This window comes from Notothenia coriiceps, unplaced genomic scaffold (genome assembly GCF_000735185.1).
Source record: "Notothenia coriiceps isolate Sejong01 unplaced genomic scaffold, NC01 NC01_scaffold00033944, whole genome shotgun sequence".
NCBI classification, from domain to species: Eukaryota; Metazoa; Chordata; class Actinopteri; order Perciformes; family Nototheniidae; genus Notothenia; species Notothenia coriiceps.
The window spans coordinates 8,587-30,444 of record NW_011366645.1 but is presented as its reverse complement, the minus strand read 5'-3'; the positions used below and the strand labels follow the sequence as shown (position 1 = coordinate 30,444).

At 40.2% G+C, this 21,858-nt stretch overlaps 2 protein-coding genes across 2 annotated transcripts; both read right to left on the bottom strand.

The window, feature by feature from the left end:
- Positions 1-331: 331 nt before the first annotated feature.
- LOC104961897 (myosin light chain kinase, smooth muscle-like) lies at positions 332-5,619 on the bottom strand. Its single transcript, XM_010790259.1, has 6 exons — positions 5,332-5,619; positions 3,325-3,474; positions 2,318-2,470; positions 1,915-2,097; positions 1,485-1,520; positions 332-515 (listed from the first exon to the last, which is right to left on the bottom strand). The coding sequence occupies exons 1-6, from the start codon at positions 5,465-5,467 to the stop codon at positions 370-372; spliced, it is 804 nt and encodes a 267-aa protein (XP_010788561.1). The 5' UTR covers positions 5,468-5,619; the 3' UTR covers positions 332-369.
- Positions 5,620-18,208: 12,589 nt separating this feature from the next.
- On the bottom strand, positions 18,209-20,584 carry fzd2 (frizzled class receptor 2). Its single transcript, XM_010790258.1, has one exon. The coding sequence runs from the start codon at positions 20,438-20,440 to the stop codon at positions 18,782-18,784; it is 1,659 nt and encodes a 552-aa protein (XP_010788560.1). The 5' UTR covers positions 20,441-20,584; the 3' UTR covers positions 18,209-18,781.
- Positions 20,585-21,858: the final 1,274 nt, after the last annotated feature.

Sequence of the window (21,858 nt, the reverse complement as noted above, 5' to 3'; positions counted from 1 at the left end):
GCCAGATTATTACGCTCTATAATTAGTTTAATGTAGGAGATGTCGGGTCACCAAGGCGCATGATGTGTGTCTGTTTGTGCTCTGCTCAGCTCCGCTCTGTGTGTATGTGTTCGGTCTCTCTCCCTCTCTGTTTTGTTATTTTTTAATGTCCCTATAGGGGCTCCGTACTATCCCACCAGCATAATTTGCTTACATTTCATGACCAAACATACAATTAAACAGTCAAACTTTTTCCTTACTTTTACAATAAAAAACAAAACAAATATTTACATCCACTGTTAATAAAATGTCTGAAGGAAGTAAAAGACTAAGTGTTCCAAATAATGACATTTTTCTAGATCATTTACATAATAATGAAATATGATCTTGCTAAATAAATGAAAATACCTGATCCTTTTTTCTGATCCAACACGACACTACAGGAGGACTGCCAGTGAAGGAACACGTCAACCTGGCAGTTTGTCCCACCTTCACCTCCAGGTGTTGTGGAGGGTTTTCAAAACGTAATGCTGGACCTTCAAAGAAGAATAGCAAAGTGAGCGTTTTGACTCGGAGCCTTGGTTAGACTTAAGGCCTTAAACATCAAACTGAAAGGAAACTATCCAGTACTGTGTCTGAGAGAGATAAAGACAGAATGAGAATGTGGTTTGTCTTGTACTATTGGACTGGGGGTGTGTTACTTCCCTTGAAACCCTTATTATTATACAGCAAACTCAGTGTCTCAACTGGAAACAAATACAAAACGCAGATGATATTTTCCACACAGTACCTGGGTTTTGGAGCGTGTTCAACAATGTTAAACTAGTTCACGATAGAAGACACCTATGAATCCCACTTGTTGTTTTCAATATAGAATTACTACAAATATCAAGCAAACAAACAAAACACATTTTTTCTTTTTTCTAACCACATATTAACAATAGACTAGAACAATTCCATATATGAGCATAGAGTCAACATCATCACTCAGTCAGTATTCAAATACTGTGGCATCAATTTGACTGGAGACATCTGATAGGCTTTACAGTTTATCTATTTAGAAGACATGCTAAATTATTCGATCTAACCCTCTAGCCATTACTTCAACTTGTTCCAATCCATCAAACCACCTTTTTTAAGACATATCCTATGCACTCATAACAAACATTCAGACCTTACTGTGTTATCTTTTCATGCCTTTATTGTTGCAGCCTACACCCTGGGGTTAAAGGTTTCCAGTGTATTGGATAACAGTAGATCAGAGTTAGCCAACATTATTTCTATAAACAAAGGCTGAACAAAAAGAAAATTCCAGGAAAACCAAAACAGAATCAGAAGCAACTCACACACAGAAAAGGCTCTAATGAAAAAGTTGAATTTTCATGAACAAGCAGAAATCAGACAATATAGCATTGAATAATAAGAAATGGAAGTGTAGGTGGACGATGGAAAGACCGATGCTTAGTCATCTGGCAGAGAAAGTAAATGAGGAAAAGGCTTCTCACCTGTCGCTGAGTTGGCTCTCTTCTTTGGGATGACTTCTGCAGAGACAGATGAAGTGCAGGTAGGTTTTAGTATATGGTGGAGGTGTGGCTCTGCTGTTCTATTGCTATCTGTTCACACACTCAGCAACTTTTACTGTACTGTGCACTGTCCACTTCCCTACATGGCGCTCACTTGGGACCGAGAACTTTTAGTGGGTGTATGTCATTATTGTGGAAGTCCTACATTATCCCTTCATGGTGAAGCCTGACAACCAATTACACAAGGACTGGAAATGATGCGTTTCCTATTTGTTTGAAAACCTATCATGGATGTCCGGAAGAAGTTAAAACAATGGAAAAGAGGCCTTACATGTCTTGGTGCATCAAAACATTAAGAGAGGAAGGAAGCTGCATTGTACAGTATGTTCAATTTGGGAAATGAATGATTTACCTCTTGGAATGGAGACCGGGCTGAGCTTATCAGAGCCTGCAGTGGAAGAGCAAATAGATCCTCTGGTCTTCTGTTGCTCGTCTTTGGGAGACAGTGGTGGCCTTCCATTCGGCACCATGCTCTTGGATGGAGAAGTTTGGATATTTGAGACACGACTCTGCGACCCAAAGATAGTTTCAAAGTCTGGATTGGTTTTTGGTAAGAGGAAGAGAAAAAGGAAACTCAGAACACAATGAAACTCCTAACTATTTTGACCAGAGTAACTAACAGAATAAATATTCCACATCTTGCATTGCAACCTCTAAAAGGCAGAGTTTACGAGCTTCAAATTTGTGTTGTAGACTTATGTTTTAATGTCCATTATAAAGCAGTCTCCAGTGTGTCCCAGTGTCTCCCTCCTCACCTCTGACATACACAGCAGCACAACAGGATGTCTTCCCTGCACTGTTCTCTGCCAAGCACGTGTAGGCGCCCGCATCTTCAGGCAAGCACTCCCGCACCACAAAACTCGTCTCCCTGCCATTAAAGGAAGGTTTTCCAAAACGGGCCACTTCACCTGCCCATAGGAGGAGAAACAAATTAGAAACACTTGCATTCTCTGGCTAGGGAAATTCATGAGGAAAAGACAAGGCATGTGAAGGAAGGAAGGGCTGAAATTGACAGAAGGGTTTAAAGGGGCCCTATTATGTTCATTTTTGGGATTTCATAATTATATTTTATACCTCTAATTTGACATGTTTACATGTTTTAATGTTCAAGAAGTGCTTTATTTTTCTCATACTGCACCATCTCTTTTCACCCTCTGTATGAAACCAGAGCCCAGTCTGCTCTGATTGGTTACTGGTTTGCTCAATTGTGGTTGGTCAACCGCTTAGAGATGTCCTGGCCCTTAGCCTATCACGCTAAAATGTGCGCAAGGACGGAGCGCAAAGGACCACGATCAGCGTTTCAGGAAGGGGTAGGGAGTGTGTGGGAGAGAAACTCCCTCTGGAGGGAACTTTGGGATTTTAGACTTTAAAGACCTTTGCAGGTTTTATTTATGATAGATATCCCTAAAAAATGACAAAACATTTTTGGCTAAGTGAAGAGTAAAAAAGGGGTAGAAAATGTGTCAAAAATACATCTAGAAAGTTTACATTTACTGTAAAGGTGCAGACATGAAAACATACAGTAGAATAGTCTGTTATATAAGCTTCATTGTGTTGGGATAAGCACAAACAAAAAACAGTACATCTAAATAGGAAAAGGAGTTGATCTATGGCAAAACTAAAGAGTTCAAGAGGTTAACTGGCAGGATAACGACCTGTTATATAAAATATGAGTTATTGGCTGTATAAGGGCCTTCTACTTTAGGTCAACATCTGACCCCAATCGATAATCAAGATGTAGCAGTTTAAATTGTTCACTCACCATTGTGCAACCATGACACTTGAATAGGCTGACCTCCAGTCAGAGCCCCCCGCAGTGTGACGTCATTCCCTTCATCCACACAGCAGTCCTGCAGCGGCTCTATGAAGACGGGCAGATCCAGGCGTTTACGAGCGGAAAGGTTAACAGACCCTGAATGTGGAGTAGAGGGGTGAAAAAAGGTGAGGGGTCAGATACACAAAGCAAGAGCAACACACACAGAGTTGTAACCCCTTGTAGACGATGCAGTTCTGTGAAGTCTTAAAACCCTTGATAAGTGTGTGTTGCTCTTCACAGAACTGCATATAGGTTTGGATAAATCATGTTTTGAATCGTCTTATTTTAGTTCTTTAACTCGCTATTTATTATATATTTATGACATCAATTTTGGACACAAACTTTATTATAGTGTGTGTTTTTACTTAATTCACACCTTTTATCATCACACTCATACTCTTAAATTAGAAGTAACAGCCGCTGGAAGTGCTACAGATGTGATGGGTGTGTATGTTCTATCCTCTCAACTAGCCAAGCTGTTACAACACTTTTAAAAACACATTTTAATTTGTTCTTCCATCTTTCTTTCACATGAATTCTAGTCTCCACTGCCCAAACAATAGCAAAGTACTGACATCAGACATCTGCTTTTGTGTTTTTTCTTTTTTTTCTTTTTTTTTTATGCAGTAAGGATATCAGAGATTAATCCTTGCTTGAAACACGGGGGTGGGTACACCAAGGATCTGCACTCCCCCTGATGTAGCGATGCTTCATTCAGCACATAATCTGAACCACAGGCTGATATTGAGTGGTATCACCAGTAAAATGCATTGTTATTAAAGAGGTCTACAGCTGTAGTAAAGTAACTTTCCGAAACATTGTGTAAAATAGGTTATAAATACCATGCACAATAAACTAGTTATGGTTTAACAAAATATGTGTTTTAACAATCAACCTTTAGTCAGAGGAGGATTTTCACACCCTTGTCACATCATGACTCTTTGACCCTTCCTTTGACAAGACTTAAGCAGACCTAAAAGCTTCCACTGGCAGGTCAGTGATAACCGATAAGCTGAACTAAAGGCTTAAAGGCTGCTCTTATATCATTGGAAATGGCCATGCTGAAACAAGTCTGCTTTTATCGGTTCCTGATGTTTTAACATGTAAAAGATAATGTACAAGATTGTCATCTGCCAGACAAATGTGGGTCATAACATCTGCTCGATGACGATTCACACTGAAAAAAGCATGTCTACTGGAGTACTGTACTTTAGAGTTACTTGAATTTACTTCAATCACTCATTGTATGCAGCTTTGCATTTCTACCCCAATACATTTCAGATGGTATATTGTACTTTCTACACCACTATGCTTGCCTGACAACCTTAGTGGCTATTCTTAGTTGCCCCTTCCTGTGCAGCAAATAACATGTATCTCTAGATGTGTTGATTTGAAATGTCTGTGATAAACTGAGGGGAGAAGTGATCTGATCTGCTTTTTAATCCAAATAAATTGTTTAAAAGGCTCTTGAATCTGCTGAAAATGCATTCTCACAAAGCTGAAAACAGGCCTGTTTTTCTTTTAGCTTACACACAATGATGAAGCAGCAATATTGAGCCAAACCCATCATAATTATAGTACGACCATGACAGTAACTATTTTACTGCACGATAACTACTTTCGCTTTATATTGTCATTGCAAATAACACCCAGTTATACTTAAAATATTTGATATTCAGTGTGGAGATGCAAAGCAATCAAGTAAAATATTTGGCCATTTCAACACAACCCTTAATATTGGCTTAGAAAAACAACAAACATAACACCAGGAGAAAATAAAAGCAAGGGTGTTTTAATAGTGCACTTTACTTTTATCAGGAGTCATCACCATGTTCAGACTTGTATATAATTAAATATGAGATTTAAAACATAATTCCTAGCAGTTGAGCTCTTTCCAACACAAACACACACCCTGAAAGTATTAATCTCCTCTCTCTGTCATGCAGCCCTCACCAGTGTCAGGACATGTGTCTGCGATCCTGCTGTCAATAGTTCCCGGCCCATTCCCTGATGTAGGCGATGCACTGGGCTGCTTGATGTGCATCCTGAAGGTTGACACATATCGCTGTTTGCTGCCATCACCATTCATTTCTGTTCAAGAACACCCCAGGCCTCTGAGCGGAAAAACAAATAGTTCACACAGTCATTTCCCAAGCTGATTATCACACTTCCCTTCTCTGTCACTGCCTCTGCAGCTAGCTCCGTCTCTCTCTTCTGTAGAACTAACACTCCCTCACACTTCTCTGCACATGTTAACCTCTTTTCGCACCCTCCCCTTATCTACACAAACTCCACCTACATCACAAATCTTTCTCTTTGCTTTGGCCTTTTTTTTAAGGCACAACAGGCTTATCAGTCAAAGTTACACTAATGCCAAATCCCACACCCACTGCTCAAACCCCTGTCTTTATTACCAAGGCTAATAGACACACATGGCACATAAACAAGGAAAGGCAGAAAAGAGGGAGAGTGGTAGGAAATGGGGGAGGACTTATCTACTCGCCCAGCCAAAGGCCGTATTGTGTGCTGTTTGTCAAATGCGCTGCTGTTTATTGATTTCACAGTTTGCCCTCTCACTTATCAATGCTGCCACTGAACTTTGTGATGTCAGTGACGTTGGCGTTGCAAAGGTTCACCTCACGCCTGTGGATTGTTAAACATGTGATTGTGAACGACAGGCTTGTAAATCCTATTCAGCTGAGGTATATCCCAGCACACACAAGGGGGCTATTACCACGGTAACAGCGTCACTTGAACAGATCCACCTGCTCCTATGGAAACCAGGGATGTCTCAAGAGGGGGCCTGCTGTTGTTCTCATGATGAACACTTGCTATTTAGACCCTACAGATCACACAATCTGCCTTATACATTATGGGATGGGAGGACATATCGACCTCAGTGAACACAGCAGAAGCCCTCTGAGGTGATTATAACATCTCGTTCCACTCCCGTCCCAGACCCCTGAATTCCACATCAGTGATCACAGAGAAAAGCACTGTGAGGGGCTTGTTTTAGTTTCTGTCAGGGAGGAATTTCCAAATCAAACATTTACAAAAAGGCTGAACACACAGAGTCGCCATTGTCAGGATGATGATTTTTATACATTTAGTTTTGGAAGTAGATTTTGGCAAAATGTGTGGAATTCCTAGCTTTTTAAATATAGCAGAAGTTATATTCAAAGTGCTGAAAGTAGCCTATAGCAACTTCTTCTTCATATCACATTCTTACAAGTTTAATCCGCACATCATTGTTTTGATTTCACTAATTTTGTACTATAAAAAATGAGAGTTACTCAACTGATTACGAAACTATCCTAAAACTGCTGATAAAAAAAAAAACATAACCTTTTTCATACACACCTTATTAATTACCCCCATAGCCACAGGCTCCAACTTGCAAACTTATTCAAAATCTGTCATATCTGTCAGATTATTCATGGCACCTTACACACACCGTCTGTGTGAGTGATTCAATTAAGGACTACAATCTGTTAGCTTTGGTGTTAATGGATCCTGCAGGTGACGCTAATAATTGTTTCGTTATTATGAGAAGATTGTCACAGTACCAAAGCAAATAACCATGAGCTGCATATTATGATTGACACATTACCTCATGAGGTCTGACTCAAAGCTCTAAATAATATCTGACAGATTCCTGTGAATAAGAAAGCACACGGAAAGAAAGAGCTGCTCATTAAGAGGAAAACTGTGATAATGCTGCATCTCTCCCACAGAGCATCTTTCCCACAGAGCATTGGCTCTGGGAGCATAATTAATGTCACAGGGCCACTTGCACACAATAGAGTCTAGACCAGGAGGAGGCATGCTGACTGACCCAATAATCTACTTCCCTGTCTAGATTCTGCAGCTGTAAATGATATGCATGCAGGTTGGTATGTATGTGAACGTCTGTCTTTGCAGAACTATCCAACATTACTCCTGAATCTAAACACGAAGGGGGAGATGTAGACTACAGATAGTCACAGCAGACTGAAGAAATGGATTCAGTCCTTGGAGAAGAATCTTCGTAGTGCATCAAAAGTTAAAGTAATGCAATGTGAGTGACAATGAAACCTAACAAATGTAAAAAAAACAAAAGAGATGGATTATGAATAATTGTCCTACGAAAGTTAGAACAAATACGACTGGAACTGTTTGCATCAGATATTAGACATGTAAACCCTAAGAAATTAGGAAGTAAGATATATTGGGCCTAGCAGACTATTACTTCTAACCGGTAAAGGAACCCGTAGTTTCTTGATATATTTGAGGAAGTTGTTGCACATGCAAACTTCCGCCAATACTTACATCTCCTTAGTCACAAAAACTTAGGGTGTTTAGCAAATCATTTTTCTCTTATATCAAGATATATCTTAATGGTCATAAAGCAAACAACATGTAATTCTGTCACATACATGCTAATGTTACATTCAGGTTGAGTCAGTTCTCCAGTAAAATTCAGACAGTAAAATGTGGCAGTCAAAGGGTTAAACAAGGACTCCTAAAATAAGGATCTAAAACTGCAAGTGTTCTTCAGAAAATGACATCTCTCCACTGTGGCTGCAGCAGTAGTCAGCCCTCACACCATCAGAATGAAGACACTGGCTCCACCTGGAGGACAACTACGTACATGTTAACTGTAGCCCATAATGCTTCTTTCTTATATTTTCACTCTGTCAATGCAGCAGTGTAACTGTATTTAATACATTCTATATTGTAAGAGGGATCCAATAATCTCCCTTTACTTTCTAGAAGCTTTTTCTAAAGGTTCATATGTTATATTTCATTACCTGCAGCATTTTAAATAGAAACAGACTAGAAAACCTAGCTAGCATAACACCAATCTTTACAGCTACATCGTGTCATTTCCTGCTGATTTAAAAAACATTCTTTAGTCTCACTGGGACCTTTAGAAGAGACAAGGATGCTTCATTCCCGGGCATAAAAGTAAAACACTGTACAGCACCTTGTGGATCCATCATTACTATCATATTTAAGAATTTCAGATGCATACAAATACTTAGAAGGGAACCTAAAATAGCATATTAACATCTCCCATCTTCACCTCTGTGACCAATGTTAAAGCTTCATGTTATCGTTACCATATCAGCAGTAGAAAGTATATTCTTCAAGATACACTTGAGTCTAATAAACAAGTCAGATGCCCCATTAAGAGGTCACATGATCACACCTGATGCTTGGATAGGAAACGCCTCCTTACCCTTTAACTACCAGACCAAGAAAAAAGCTATGGAAAAAGTATTTGTTAGCATTTTTTTATCAAATGGGACACAAATAACCACAAACAATTTTTAATTTTGGTAACTGACCACACAGTTTTGTTTTTATGAGCCCCAACCGCCTCAACCAACTGGTCGAGCTGGCCTTTAAAAGTGCATTTTCAACAATCATCATGTACATATAGAGAACCGCAGTGACGCGTCGTAAAACCCGGAAGTAAACTTCTTCCGGTTCCTTCGCGAAAAACCAATGCAAATTCTCCATAGGATTTAGGAAAATAGCTCGAAATAAGGTCTGTGGTTGACACACATTTAAGAGAGGGATCACGTTTTGTTCAGCCGGATAATCTCCACATGTCAACCCTACTTTTATAATTTTTGAATCATAAATCTAGTCGCCAAAAGCGAAATGCTAACGTTATGCTATAAACGAACTACAAGCCAGTACAGCAGCAGGGTCGCACGACTTCAACGTCACGCCAATTTAAGATCGTTTCAACTGACTTGCACTGAAACTGCACTTTGAACACTTTAAATATATTAACATTTTAAACTGTATACCCCGGTTATCTNGGAAAAGAGGTGGGTCTTCAGATGGGACTGAAGTCAGTTGGTAGAGGCTCATAAAAACAAAACTGTGTGGTCAGTAAAAATAAATAAAAATGGCTTGTGGTTATTTGTGTCCTTTTTGATTTGATACAAAAATCCAAAGAAATAATTTTTCCATAGATTTCTTCTTGGTCTGGCAATTAAAGGGTTAAAATATGATTATTTCTCTGCCCCTAGTTCATTCCTCGCAGATTCTTCAGTCTCATCAGCCTCATCTTTCCATCTATCCCAGTCAACTCATCAGTCTCCAGCACACTTTCCGTGTCAGGCTCCAAAGATATATTGTCCTGATGCTGTACAAGGGTGATGCCCCATGATCAAAAAATGACCCCTGTAGAGTCTGAGTGCCACTGACCTCGACATGTCACTTGTTAGTTGCTTTTACCTTAAAGCGACTTACATACACTCAAATTAATACTGTGAACAATCCTCACAGGAGCTATTTAGGTTGAAGCCCAGGGACACAACGACATGTTGACTGCAGTGGGGATTGAACCAACACATCCTCACTCCCAGGTCGGCCTATGTTGACGTTATGTCAAGTCCCCTGTGTCGGCTTTTTCCAACGCAAGGGGGGCGGCCCTTAGCGTACATTTTCAACTTTCCGGGATGTCCATAGGCTTCTATATAGCTCCCTAAACGTATGTTGTAGATGACTTGAGATCGCGAGCGAATGCTACCCGCAGATCCATTCTCACAGCGTTTATATTTTCTTACTCAATATCAAGCCACACTTATTGTTTTTACTTCTTTATTTTAATTGAATAATGTAGGACTTTTGTTGCCGTCAGTTATGGGGAGAGTAGGGGCTCAGAATACTGAAATCTGTATCTGTATTAATGGACGTGCCGTTGTGCGTTGTTGCCAGGCAACGCAATAATTTACAAACTCTTCAACTACAACCCTAATTATATTTATAAACATTTTAGAAGGCCTCACGAAATACTTTAATGTAAATGAAAATTTAAATGTGAAGGGATGTGTGTAATGTGGTGATTACATTATTCACCCACGGATCTATGGGTTGGGGTATTGTTCCGCACGGACATTTTAGTTAACCGGACTTCCTGTTGATGTGAAATACGAAAACATTTTAAAAAAATAAAATGATACTTTATTCCGAGTTTGCTTGATTTTCTTTTTTGAGGTCATCACATAACGGCATTTTAATACATGGTTCGGCTGCATTAAATATTACATATCTGCTGTAGTTCGCTATTTATAGAGCCCTGATGAGAAGACTTCTAGACAAACATGAACAACTGCAGCCGAAACTGAATATGTGACTTGAATCATAAATATATCATCAATCAAACAAAATCTTCAATTTCTCTTCACAATATAAGTCTCTTTGCAATATCAATACTAATTCGGCTGACTTTTATATTTGATCCAATCAGTATATTGGTATATTTACACCATAACGGTGCACAGNACCTACCCCTACTTTTCTTTTTTTTTACAATTATAATTTATTATCTTTTATACATTTTCTTTTATGGAAAATTAGCAATATATACAACCAGATATATTCATAAAAGATAATAAATTATAATTGTAAAAAAAAAGAAAAGTAGGGGTAGGTAATTTTGGAGAAACCAGCTCAAGTGCGCTAAAATTTGAAAATACACAACCGGAAAAAATCTGCCACTTCCTTACAGAGCCCCTCCTCCAAGACACACGAACGCGCACATGACCAATGAGGGCACGAGATAAGTTTGTGCACAGATGGAAGGCTGACAGGCAGGTAGGCCATCCAGTTATTTTAGCCGGGCCGCTGAAATGATTGGTCGTGCTTTTTACAGTACTACGGCTTCCACAAATTAAATTGTTTTATGTATTTGTCAAAGCATTTAATATATTCATTGCTATCGGGATGTTAAGAGCATTCCATGGAATATAACAAAAAGTGTTTCTGAAATAAATTACATACCCCCACCTTTAAGTGTTTTTCATAATAAAAAAAAGACTTGCTCATCTTACTGTATATGCTGAATTAGCCTAACAAGAAACCACTGGCCTAACAGCAAATGTCTATATCCTGTGTTGGCCTAACTTGCTCATCTGTGTGCAACTTTGGGCTGGGTGCCATGCATGAAAGGTGCTATATAAATTATTATCACTCTTTCACTCTGAGACTCATAAGGCAGGACTATATTTAGTAACATTACCATGAATCTAGCTATTTACCATATTTTATTGGAAAACATCTCTGAAACTCTGAAAAAGTAGTATTGCTGGTTTACAATATGAAAGCCAATTCGACCGATTGGTTGAGCATATTTTCCAAAAAATAATTACACCCTTGTTGAAACTTTTTTTGTGCATCAAGTTATCTAATGATGTTCAGTCAGTGCTCTGACAGTAAAATATGTCAAAAATGATATGGTTACCTTACAAAGGTTTACCAAAAAGAGTGATTTCATCAGCAGTGATCTTTAGCATGCCAAGTTTCTCAGTGGAAGCTAACTGAAGGGCTTTCTGTTCGAACCACAGCTACATCTAGAGGTTGTTTTGTGCATAACATGTCAACCAAATCGTAGATATGGCTGAATCAGTTCAACTTTTTTATTTTTTTTCCATCAAGATATCAAGACACAAAATGTGCCCTACCAAATGGTGGCGCTGGCTGTTAAAGGGTTAGGTGAAATGATTTCCCCTTTTCATATTTGATGCTAATATTTTGATTCTGTACTTAAGTGAAAGTAAGTTGAAGTAATGACTTCCACTTGTAATGCTACTGTTGCTTAAGTTTAAGCTCTGATCGTGAAAATATTACACCAACTGCACCAAATAAACATTTTCTTCTCACGCCTTCACAACTAACAGTGTTGTGGTTTGAAGAATTTACTGCCAACTTTATAAAGCAATTCACATACACATGCAACTCTTCAGCAGGAATATTATGAAACTTTCAAGGCGACAAGAAAAATGTAATACTTATGCTGACCAGTGACCCCTGACTTCTCCCATAGCAGCTTGCAGGCTGACAGGACAGAAAGTCATGTATTGCCTCAGGCTGCAGTCCTGAGAGGCCTACTGACTGTACCTACTCTCACTATTTTCAAAGTGGATGTGTTTCTGCAAAATTCCTTATTTTGGATAATATCAGACTGTCAAATTAAACTCATTATGCATAGTTGTATGCAAGGTCACAACTTGCACAACAACAAATAACTGCTTAGGGAACATTTCATCATGTTGTGTTTGCCTGGTTGTGTTCATAAGCGGGCATTGTAGCAGTATGATCCGAAATAGCAGCGGGGGTCCTTCACCGTAACACTATTAACACTAGCTAATATCAATAAAAGGATCTTTGCATGAAGTGTTTGAAACTCCAAGTGTTGATTTCAGAAACTCAGTCCTTTACTTAAATACCACCTCTCTCTCCCTCTCTCTCTCTCTCTCTCTCTCTCTCTCTCAGGATTTCTTGTACCTTTTTATAGTATCACTCCCATTTGGCTAAAAGAGCAAATGTCGACCCTGTTGTGCGAAGGCCCTTTTGTTTTCCGCTCTGTTGGCTTCACACATTGACCGTGACTGTCTGGCCCAGAAGTCCTTGGGGCTGACAGCATCACATGTGAAGTGGGACCCACCAAAAAAACACAGGATGCAAAGGAAAATTCACCAGAATATCTTTATTGGACACTAACTAGCATAGGTTAGGCATACTGGCTTTCCTGCTCCTCAAACTGAGGGATGTATTGTATCCCACAGGTCTCAGACATTACGCATTTGTGGTTTGATACGCTATGTTCTGTTCCTTTGGAAATAACTCAACACAGGAATGAAGAATGAAGAAACACCCAGTCCAAAGAAAAAGAAAATCTTCTGGCCTTCTGTTACGTCAGTGAAGAGGGACCATTTGTGAGCCTGCATGAGTCGCTGTGTTCAACTCCCACCTTTGCGATGAGGCCCCTCCACCACTGCTGTCGGTGAGGACCCACATGGAAGTGATTACGCCGTGCAGAGAGTGAAATTACAGAGAGAACCTACAGAACTGGAGCCCTCCTTTAACCGCTCACTCATTCACGTAGATTTACACTCATGAGCAAAAGCGCAGAAAGCACATGCAGCCAAGTGAACACACACACACAAACACACACACACACACACACACACACACACACACACACACACACACACACACACACACACACACACACACACACACACACACACACAGATATACAGGGACAAATGGGCACACACACCTTACCTAAAGCTGTACATTTCCACTGCTGGCTCTGTTGGGACAAGGCTGCAGTGTGCTCCGCTCTCTCTCTCCTGGATGGGAGTGGGTCGGGGCCAGGGCTGTAAATTCCTCAGAAAGTGCTGTTAAGAGCGCCTCCATTAAAGCAGGGGGGGCCGGCGCTCGCCAGAGAGGAGCCGACTCAATAAGTCATCGTCAAAGCCTGAGGCCTCACGGGGGCCCACGGGAGAGCCACGTTTCACAGACTGGATTAGGGCGATGTCGTTCCATTTAACACACCTTGTTTACCTGGAAATGCAGGTGGTTAAAATGCTGCATCCTGGCAGTAATGGGCCTCTAAGAATAATTTCACTGCCTTGTAATGCATCAGCAGGGGGTTCATTGACTCATCAATTTAAAGCTCAGTGATTACTTGCACAGCTGTTGATTGATGTGGCTTTCTAGACTTGCTTTTAAGGACTGGCTGCATGGAAACAAAACTCCAATTGGCCCATTATTATTTGAAGAAATTGCAACGTTTTACTTACACCTACTGTACTGACAATTACGCATCAAAAAGTTGCTTTGTTTAGTAGCCAAAATAATATCTAACAACTCAGATTTTTCATTGAAGTATTCAACAACATAATCGAACAGGAAATTAGAAGAGTTTCAAAAATAAATGTCAACAAAGGTCTCATTATTTCACTACAAGTCTTTATCTGTAGTACTAAGTAGAGGACAACATACTCTAGATGCATTAAAAGACAAGGGATGAAACACGACACATCACTGCTTTGGGCTATCAGTGTATTCATACTCTGAAAAATGATCCATCTCAGTATAGCACACATATTGTTAAACCAACATTTTAAACAGGAGGCATAACAATACTGTATCTGTGGTTCTTAGACATAATACTCTGACACTATTATGTTTAGGCCTACTGGTAAATCTAGTTTATATGCCTGCTCAGCTCAAAATGTGCAACTTAATAAATATAAAAAGTTAGAAAGAGATGCCACAGTAGCTTAGAACATCATTCCTCCACATGTTGTCATTTGCTACTTGCACCATCACCCGAAGGTTTATGAGAGTGGCACGGTTTGTGTACACACTGTGGTGTCTGAGTACACATTAACCATTCCCTTCCCTTCACACATACTCCTCCCAATCAAGCCCATTATTATCCCAGGCGTGCTGCAGGCTCTCAAAATATCTGTCACGCAGCTGTCAGCACCTCTCGCTCAGCAGCTGGAGAGGCTCCGAGGCACTCCCTCACGTTTACCCTGATACAGTTTTACCTCGCCCTGAAGGCCAGAGGGGGGGAAGTCTCCTTGTATCACAGTTGGTCCATAATGTGTTTGTTTTCTTTTCAAAGCAAGAAGTGAGTGATCCCTGCACTTATGAGACATACAATCCCAGACAAATGCATGTCATGAGGCATGAAATGTATGCACCAAAGTTTGGAAGCTCTGTATGCAAAACTTCTTTCCACTATTTGTAATGCTTTTGCTCACTACTGCAAGGCCAAAACATGGCTGTTTATTTACGAAATAAGGTATGAGAGGCATTTATCAAGCCTTAAAGAGACCAGCAGGACCAATAATCCAAGCGATATCTACACAAAACACATTTTTAGGTTGGATTTTCTTTGGTTAGTTTTCGCCAAGCAATGTCGTTCTTCAACATCAAAACTACATTGGGATCATATTTTTTTTCAGTGAAAAAATAGGGCTTTAAACTCAACAAGAGTGAAGCAGGCTGTAAACTAAAAAAAGGGCTTCTAGTGGACGCAAGATAAATGTTCAGTCTCCTGCCAACTTGTTACGCTCCATCCCACTCACAGTGGCCGCCTCTGAGAGCAATGATAGACGGAGAAAGAACATATTAAACTTTCTGTTGAGATTTCAAGGTGGGAGCGAGACAGATAGATATAGTATGTGCTCTGGAAAATCTCAGCTGCTCTCCTATGGTTAGGATAATGTATGACTGCAACTAATCCAGTGTTAGCCTTCAGAGCAGGAGTTCTTCTTGTGTTTGTGCCAAGATTTGATTAGAAACAGGCTTACTACATGTCTGGGTATTTTTCCTTTTTTTTCCTTTTTCCCCCCATCCTGATTTCCTTTGTCCTTTTTAAGCCAGTTCATAGGCCTGATATAAATCTCAGCAAAGAAATAAGTTAATGGTACGTTAACACATACTTAGACAATGGTTCGGCAGCAAAAATGAGAACAGTGGCGCTAGTGACTAACAACATGATCTTTTTCTGACATGCCAAGGCTTTCACACTATCCCTTCTCCCAATAAGAGCGACACCATAATATCAACTCCAGGAGCATTCTTCCTGTCTTACCCCCGTTCCGTGGCTTGTCCCTTCTTGCCTTCGAGCAAGCAGGAAGCGGCTGCATGCAAGATTTAAGATCTGAGATCAACAACATGGTAGACGGCTGCTCCTGAAAAACTGGGCACCGTTTTTTTAAGAGAAAGGGGTCTACTCCAGACAACTACCAGTAAATATTAACAGGTTGAGAAGGTTTCACAGTGTTTTCCTTTATAACCAAAATGACTTGTTCTCCACAATTAAGGCCAATAGGCAACGTTGGTAATACTTTCCCAGAACACATGAAGATTTACTGAGAGAAAACTTTTTCATCTGATTTCATTTAGTTTTAATGATCTGAGATCCAAGGTTTCAGTGGAAATATCACAGTAATTTATCCTAATTTGGATTCTGCTTTGCTTCCCTTTCTTTTTTCTTGGAGAAAGACAAAAGCAACCAAATAATAGTGAATTTTCCATTATGCTCTCCAAACCCCTCCTCCCCTAAACCCTTAAACAATCTCACTCCCTTGCTGCAGCACTCCACCCCATGCCGCTTCACTTCATTCTCTTGCTCTTCATTCGTTTCTCTGCTTCGGTGAAAAACCAAACAAGCCAACCATTAAGTTGAGTTAAGCGCAGGAAGTGGGCCTTCGGGCCAGGCGGCACTGTTTACAAGGAGCTAGTCAGGTTTCAGAGGTGCTTTGAAGTGAGCAGCACACAGGAGACTGTCTGTCACTATGCCTAGGCCCAGCACCGCTCCACTGACTCACTCGCATTCCCCCCATTCATCTGGGTGGAGAGAGGGAAGGAGGGTGAAGGCGGGGGGAGTGAAAGAAGGGAGATTTATGTGTTTTTGCCCCTTGGAGTATCTGTTTCTACCTTTAATCACTCTCACTTGTCTGTTATTACAACGTTTCTTTATTTAACCTCACATAAGGATACAAGAAAGACAAACATCAACTTGTCCGACGGGACAGGAGATATAAGAGAGACAGTAAGGCTTTGCTATATGTGTCAGTAATTATACTGCAACCTAGAGAGGCTAATAAATTGATCATGTTTAATTGCACTCGTAGTAACTGTGCGTGCAATCCTCAAACTTCTTGCTTCTAGCCCAAAGCTTCGCTCTGAGGCAAGGGGATCAACTTTCTCCAACACCCATCTACTTCATGACATCACCGCAGAGAAGGTTGAGTTTCAGCCATGCATGGCTCGGGGGATTCCAACTTGGCACAAAGCAACGGCGGCTCCAGAGAAGTAACACTATAGCAAACCTGAACACCCTTGTTTTCCCTTCACCAGGCAGGCAGGGACATTTTCACACCTATGCACAGACGGTTTCTTGCCAAATGATTCCTGTTGATTTAAGCCAGCCCTCTCTGACAACAGGACACAATAAAAAAGGTTTCTTGTTTTGTTTGGCACTTGGAGGCGATGATAGTGTACATGTGTGAGAAAGGGATTCATACAGGTTGGCACCGGTTGGCACTAGTGTCTTAGACACAAAACACATAGATGGGAATTATTTCAGAATAAGTTAACAATTTTGGTGAATAAAGTTTCAATTGGTTCATTTTGATATATATATATTTTTTTTTCTCAAACTGTCACTATATCCTGACAGTTGTGCATTATCAGATGCTGTCAAATGAATTGTGAACCAGACGAAATGTTGTTAACAGTCAAGCCAAAACTAAGCACCGTCCAACAGTCAGAGCAAACTTTCCTGTTTTACAGCTAATAAGTATACCAAAATATGTTTCTGAAAACATTTCAGGCAATAAATGGCCAATGCACTAAAATAATCTTGATTCATAATCATATCTGACCAACGCAGTTTGATAGTTCATGAGCAGTGATTCTGTCTGTGATAGTCTCCTCGGCTCTGATTGGTTGGTTTTCTTTCGTTGGGTTTGAATCTTGGAAATAATATTAGGAGAACTAGGAGGAGACAGATAACTTGACTTTTAAATATATTATTTGAATCATTTCTTACTGTCCAAAAAAAGTGATAGTTTCAGCAACTATGATGAAAAGGTTTAACGCAAAAGGTGGTTTAATTTGTCTTAGTTTAAACTCACTTCTTTTATTTCCCAGAGGGCTGTACTCAGGGCTTTTTCCATTAGGAATTCAATAGTCTCTTTTACTGTTCTCCGCAAGTCTGAGGAAGCAGATGTTCAGGTGTGAGTGTGACACAAACCCTCACCCCCTAAAGAAAACAGCAAGAGCAGTTACTTTTTTATCAAAAAGTAACTTGCTATAAAGACATTTAATCACTAAAGGGATTCAACATAAGTAAGGGAAAAATTTAAGAAAAAAACAAACTTAATTTATTTTTTATCTTGCGCTTGGGCCTTGAAATCAAGCATTTGATTTATAGTTAATCGATTATATCTGCAACCTTTGCTAAAGGTTTTTCATTTAAAAAGTACTGACCAAAAAAGCTTGTTCGATATCATCCATGTAAAATGTTCTTTTAATCCATACAAAAACAACGTAATTCATAACCAGCAGTTAATAAAAAAAGAGCATGTTTGGATCTACGGTATGTGGCTTTCTTACAGTGCAAAAGTATAGCAGGTACACTAGCAGGAAGAGTATTTACTTATAAATACAAATATATAATTTCATGTTTTTACAAATACTATTTACAATTTCATTTAATTACATATGAAATGTTTAAGGAGCGAATAAACCAAAGTTCATTCCCCGCTCTCTGTGTTCTTGGCTGCTGGATCATCACTCCCCTTGAGCTTATGGTGGATTTAAGAGAGGGGGAGGGAGAGCATTTCAGCACATGGCATCCATAGCCATGCTTGTTATTTGTTCAGACAGTCAGGCTCAGTCCTTGTTTATCCAGCTTGCCCTTTTGTCAAACCCCTCACCCTCAGTTTGGCATGCATGTGTGGCTATAAAGTTGAGGTGAATACAAATGCTGTAAGAACCAATGGCTACTCACTATGCTACTCACCTATTACATGAGAAACAGGTAATAATACACAACTTAGTCCCAGCAACATTTAGATGTCCCATTATTCTACACAGTGGTCTCTCCGTGTTTGCCATTTGTCAGCCTGGTGTAAAACTTATGCCAGGACTGTAGAGTTTTTCCAGACCAGATCCAGAAACCAGAGGTGATGCCCACTATCAGAGTCATCAGGTACTTGATCATGTAGACGGTAAAGTCTGGAGTCATGCGGGGCCCGGTCTGCTTGGGGCAGGGGATGGCCAGGCCCCTGCAGTTATGGCTGACCCAGTTCCTCTCCCAGTGGGAGCGGAAGGCCTGCTCGTAGAAGACGCAGGCGATAACAATGGTGGCGGGCACGGTGTAGAGAACGCTGAACACCCCAATCCTCACCATCAGTCGCTCCAGCTTCTCTGTCTTGGTGCCATCGTGTTTCATGATGGTGCGGATCCTGAACAGAGACACAAAGCCAGCAAGCAGGAAAGAGGTACCGATGAAGAGATAAATGAAGAGAGGGGCCAACACAAAGCCTCGTAGAGGGTCCAGGCTGCTGAGACTAACGAAGCAGACCCCACTGAGCACGTCGCCCTCGATCTGCCCGATGGCCAGGATGCTGATAGTCTTGACGGCCGGCACTGCCCAGGCTGCCAGGTGAAAATACTGAGAGTTGGCCTCAATAGCCTCGTGGCCCCACTTCATACCTGCTGCCAGGAACCAGGTGAGAGACAGGATAACCCACCAGATGGAGCTGGCCATGCTGAAGAAGTAGAGCATCATGAAGAGGATGGTGCAACCTTCCTTTTTGGTGCCTTGGACAATAGTTTTATAGCCTTCTGGGGTGAAGCTGTCATTGCACACCACTTTGTCTCCTAGGAAGTATCCAGCTATGTAGGCTATGGAGACCATAGTGTAGCAGCCAGACAGGAAGATGATCGGTCGCTCAGGGTATCTGAAGCGTTGCATGTCCACTAAATAGGTGGTAACTGTAAATAAAGTAGATGCACAACAAAGCACAGACCAGACCAGAATCCATATGCGGGAGAAATTGATTTCTTTGTCAGTGAAAAACATGTACCCACCGCTCCTTGAGGGGTCACAGGGAGCTGCACAGTCAATCTCATCTAAAAACTTATAATTCAAATATGGTGGTACTTTGAGAACAGATGGGCAACGAAAAGGCCTGTCATGTCTGGGGGCCATGGTGTGGTCGTGGGTCCCCGAGACAGGAGTTGGGGGTGGTAGGGTGGCGTGGGAGGAATCGTTTTGGCCCACACAGATCTGTCCGTCTCCCAGCACGGGGAAGTTTTCGCAGCGCAGGCGCTCGGGCCACTGGAAGCCAAACTTGTTCATGAGAGCCTCGCAGCCCTGCTTGGCTCTCTCGCAAATTGACCTGCAGGGGGGAATGGCCTTCTCCAAAACTGTGCACACAGGCGCATACATGGAGCAGAGGAAGAATTTCAGCTCCGGCGAACACTGTACCTTCACCAGAGGGTAAAACTGGTGAACCTCGAGCCCTGCGTCCTCCTGGTTGTAATGTCCCACGAGATTTGGCATGATGGTTTGGTTATAGGCAATGTCCGTGCACAGAGGTATGGAAATCGGCTGACAAAATCCGTGCTCCGGGACGACTATTCCGTGGTCCCCTTGATACTGGGCTGATAACAGCAGAGGCAGCAGGAGTGGAACAGCCCAGGTCTTGCAAAAAAACATCTTCGAAAAAGTATAAAACATTTTATAACCGGATTAACTGGACGTGAATTGGTTTAGTGTCCTACCATAAATTCTGCAAGCAGTTCTTTAACTTACACAAGTGAAAACTCTGCGGCATAGACCTGTACGCTGCTCTCCGAGTGCCCACTCTCCGCTTTTAACACTGTTGGCTTACTTTTTTCTTTCCCACAACTCCGATCAATCCATCAAGGCAGCCATACTAAGCAACATAACCTCCGGTGAAAACTTTCAAAAATAAAATCCTTTAGGTAAGGTAGCCTACGTTTATGTATAGGCCTATAGCACACTTTAAGATACAGAGTCAATTCAATGTGCTTTACATCATCATTAACACAATAATAAGACAACAGAGAGGAACACAATAAATAAACATAATGGAATGACAGATTCATTAAAACCATGCATAAAAGAGATGCAGAATAGTTTAAAAACAACATTGTAAATACGTTAGGTGCTACAACAAGTTAAAAGGCTTCTGGGTAAGCAGCTGTAAGACGAACAAGACTTGTTCAATGTTAATAAATGTATCAGCAAAGCACAAATAATGCTTATAGACAATAAATAATACCATTTGTTTACTCTTCTCATTGATATTTTTGTTATTATTAATGTTGTTATAATTATTATGTTTTCATATTGCATTCATCAACCAAATACATATAATATTTCTACTATGCAGTAAATATTGAGTCCTCATACTCATTAGAAATGGATGACATTGATATTGCATTCATTTTTTTTTTTTAAATAATGGTAAAACACAATTAACACAATCAGACACATTACGCATAATTTCTATATTCTCCCAATCGATATTATAAATGTCTATATAAAGGCAATGTTGTTAAACTTGTTTTTGAACATTTGTGCTTTTATTTTGAAAGTAATGCCGCTTGTGTCCTGCTTGTATTTTTTAAAAAATATTCTCGAGCTTGATTCCACAGCTGGATTGTATGGCCCAACCTTTATACAATCTATGGGCCCAACCAGACTTTCAAGTTCCCCTTCAAGTAATATGTTCATGGGAGGAGGAGGAGGAATCATGTTATGCAGACAGTATCTTTTTTTAGAAAATTAACTCATCTATGTATGTAATTTTGAATTATTTGGTCAAATGTATTTTTAATTACAGAAAATACTGCAAATAATGCAATACATTATTATAACAACAACATCGACAAATACATTACAATAGGATTTGCACATTATTTATAATGATTTAATTGATTAAAACCCTTATTTACTACCTTTTTAAAAGTAAAACAATTCAGAGATGTAATCAACAAGTGAACATATGAAAAGCATTAAATAAAAGTAATAATAAACTTCATACCAAATATTAAAAGTTTAATCATCTTAATTATTCTTCAAACTCACATACAATTCCAATTCAATTGGGGGTAGCTTTTGTTATTTTT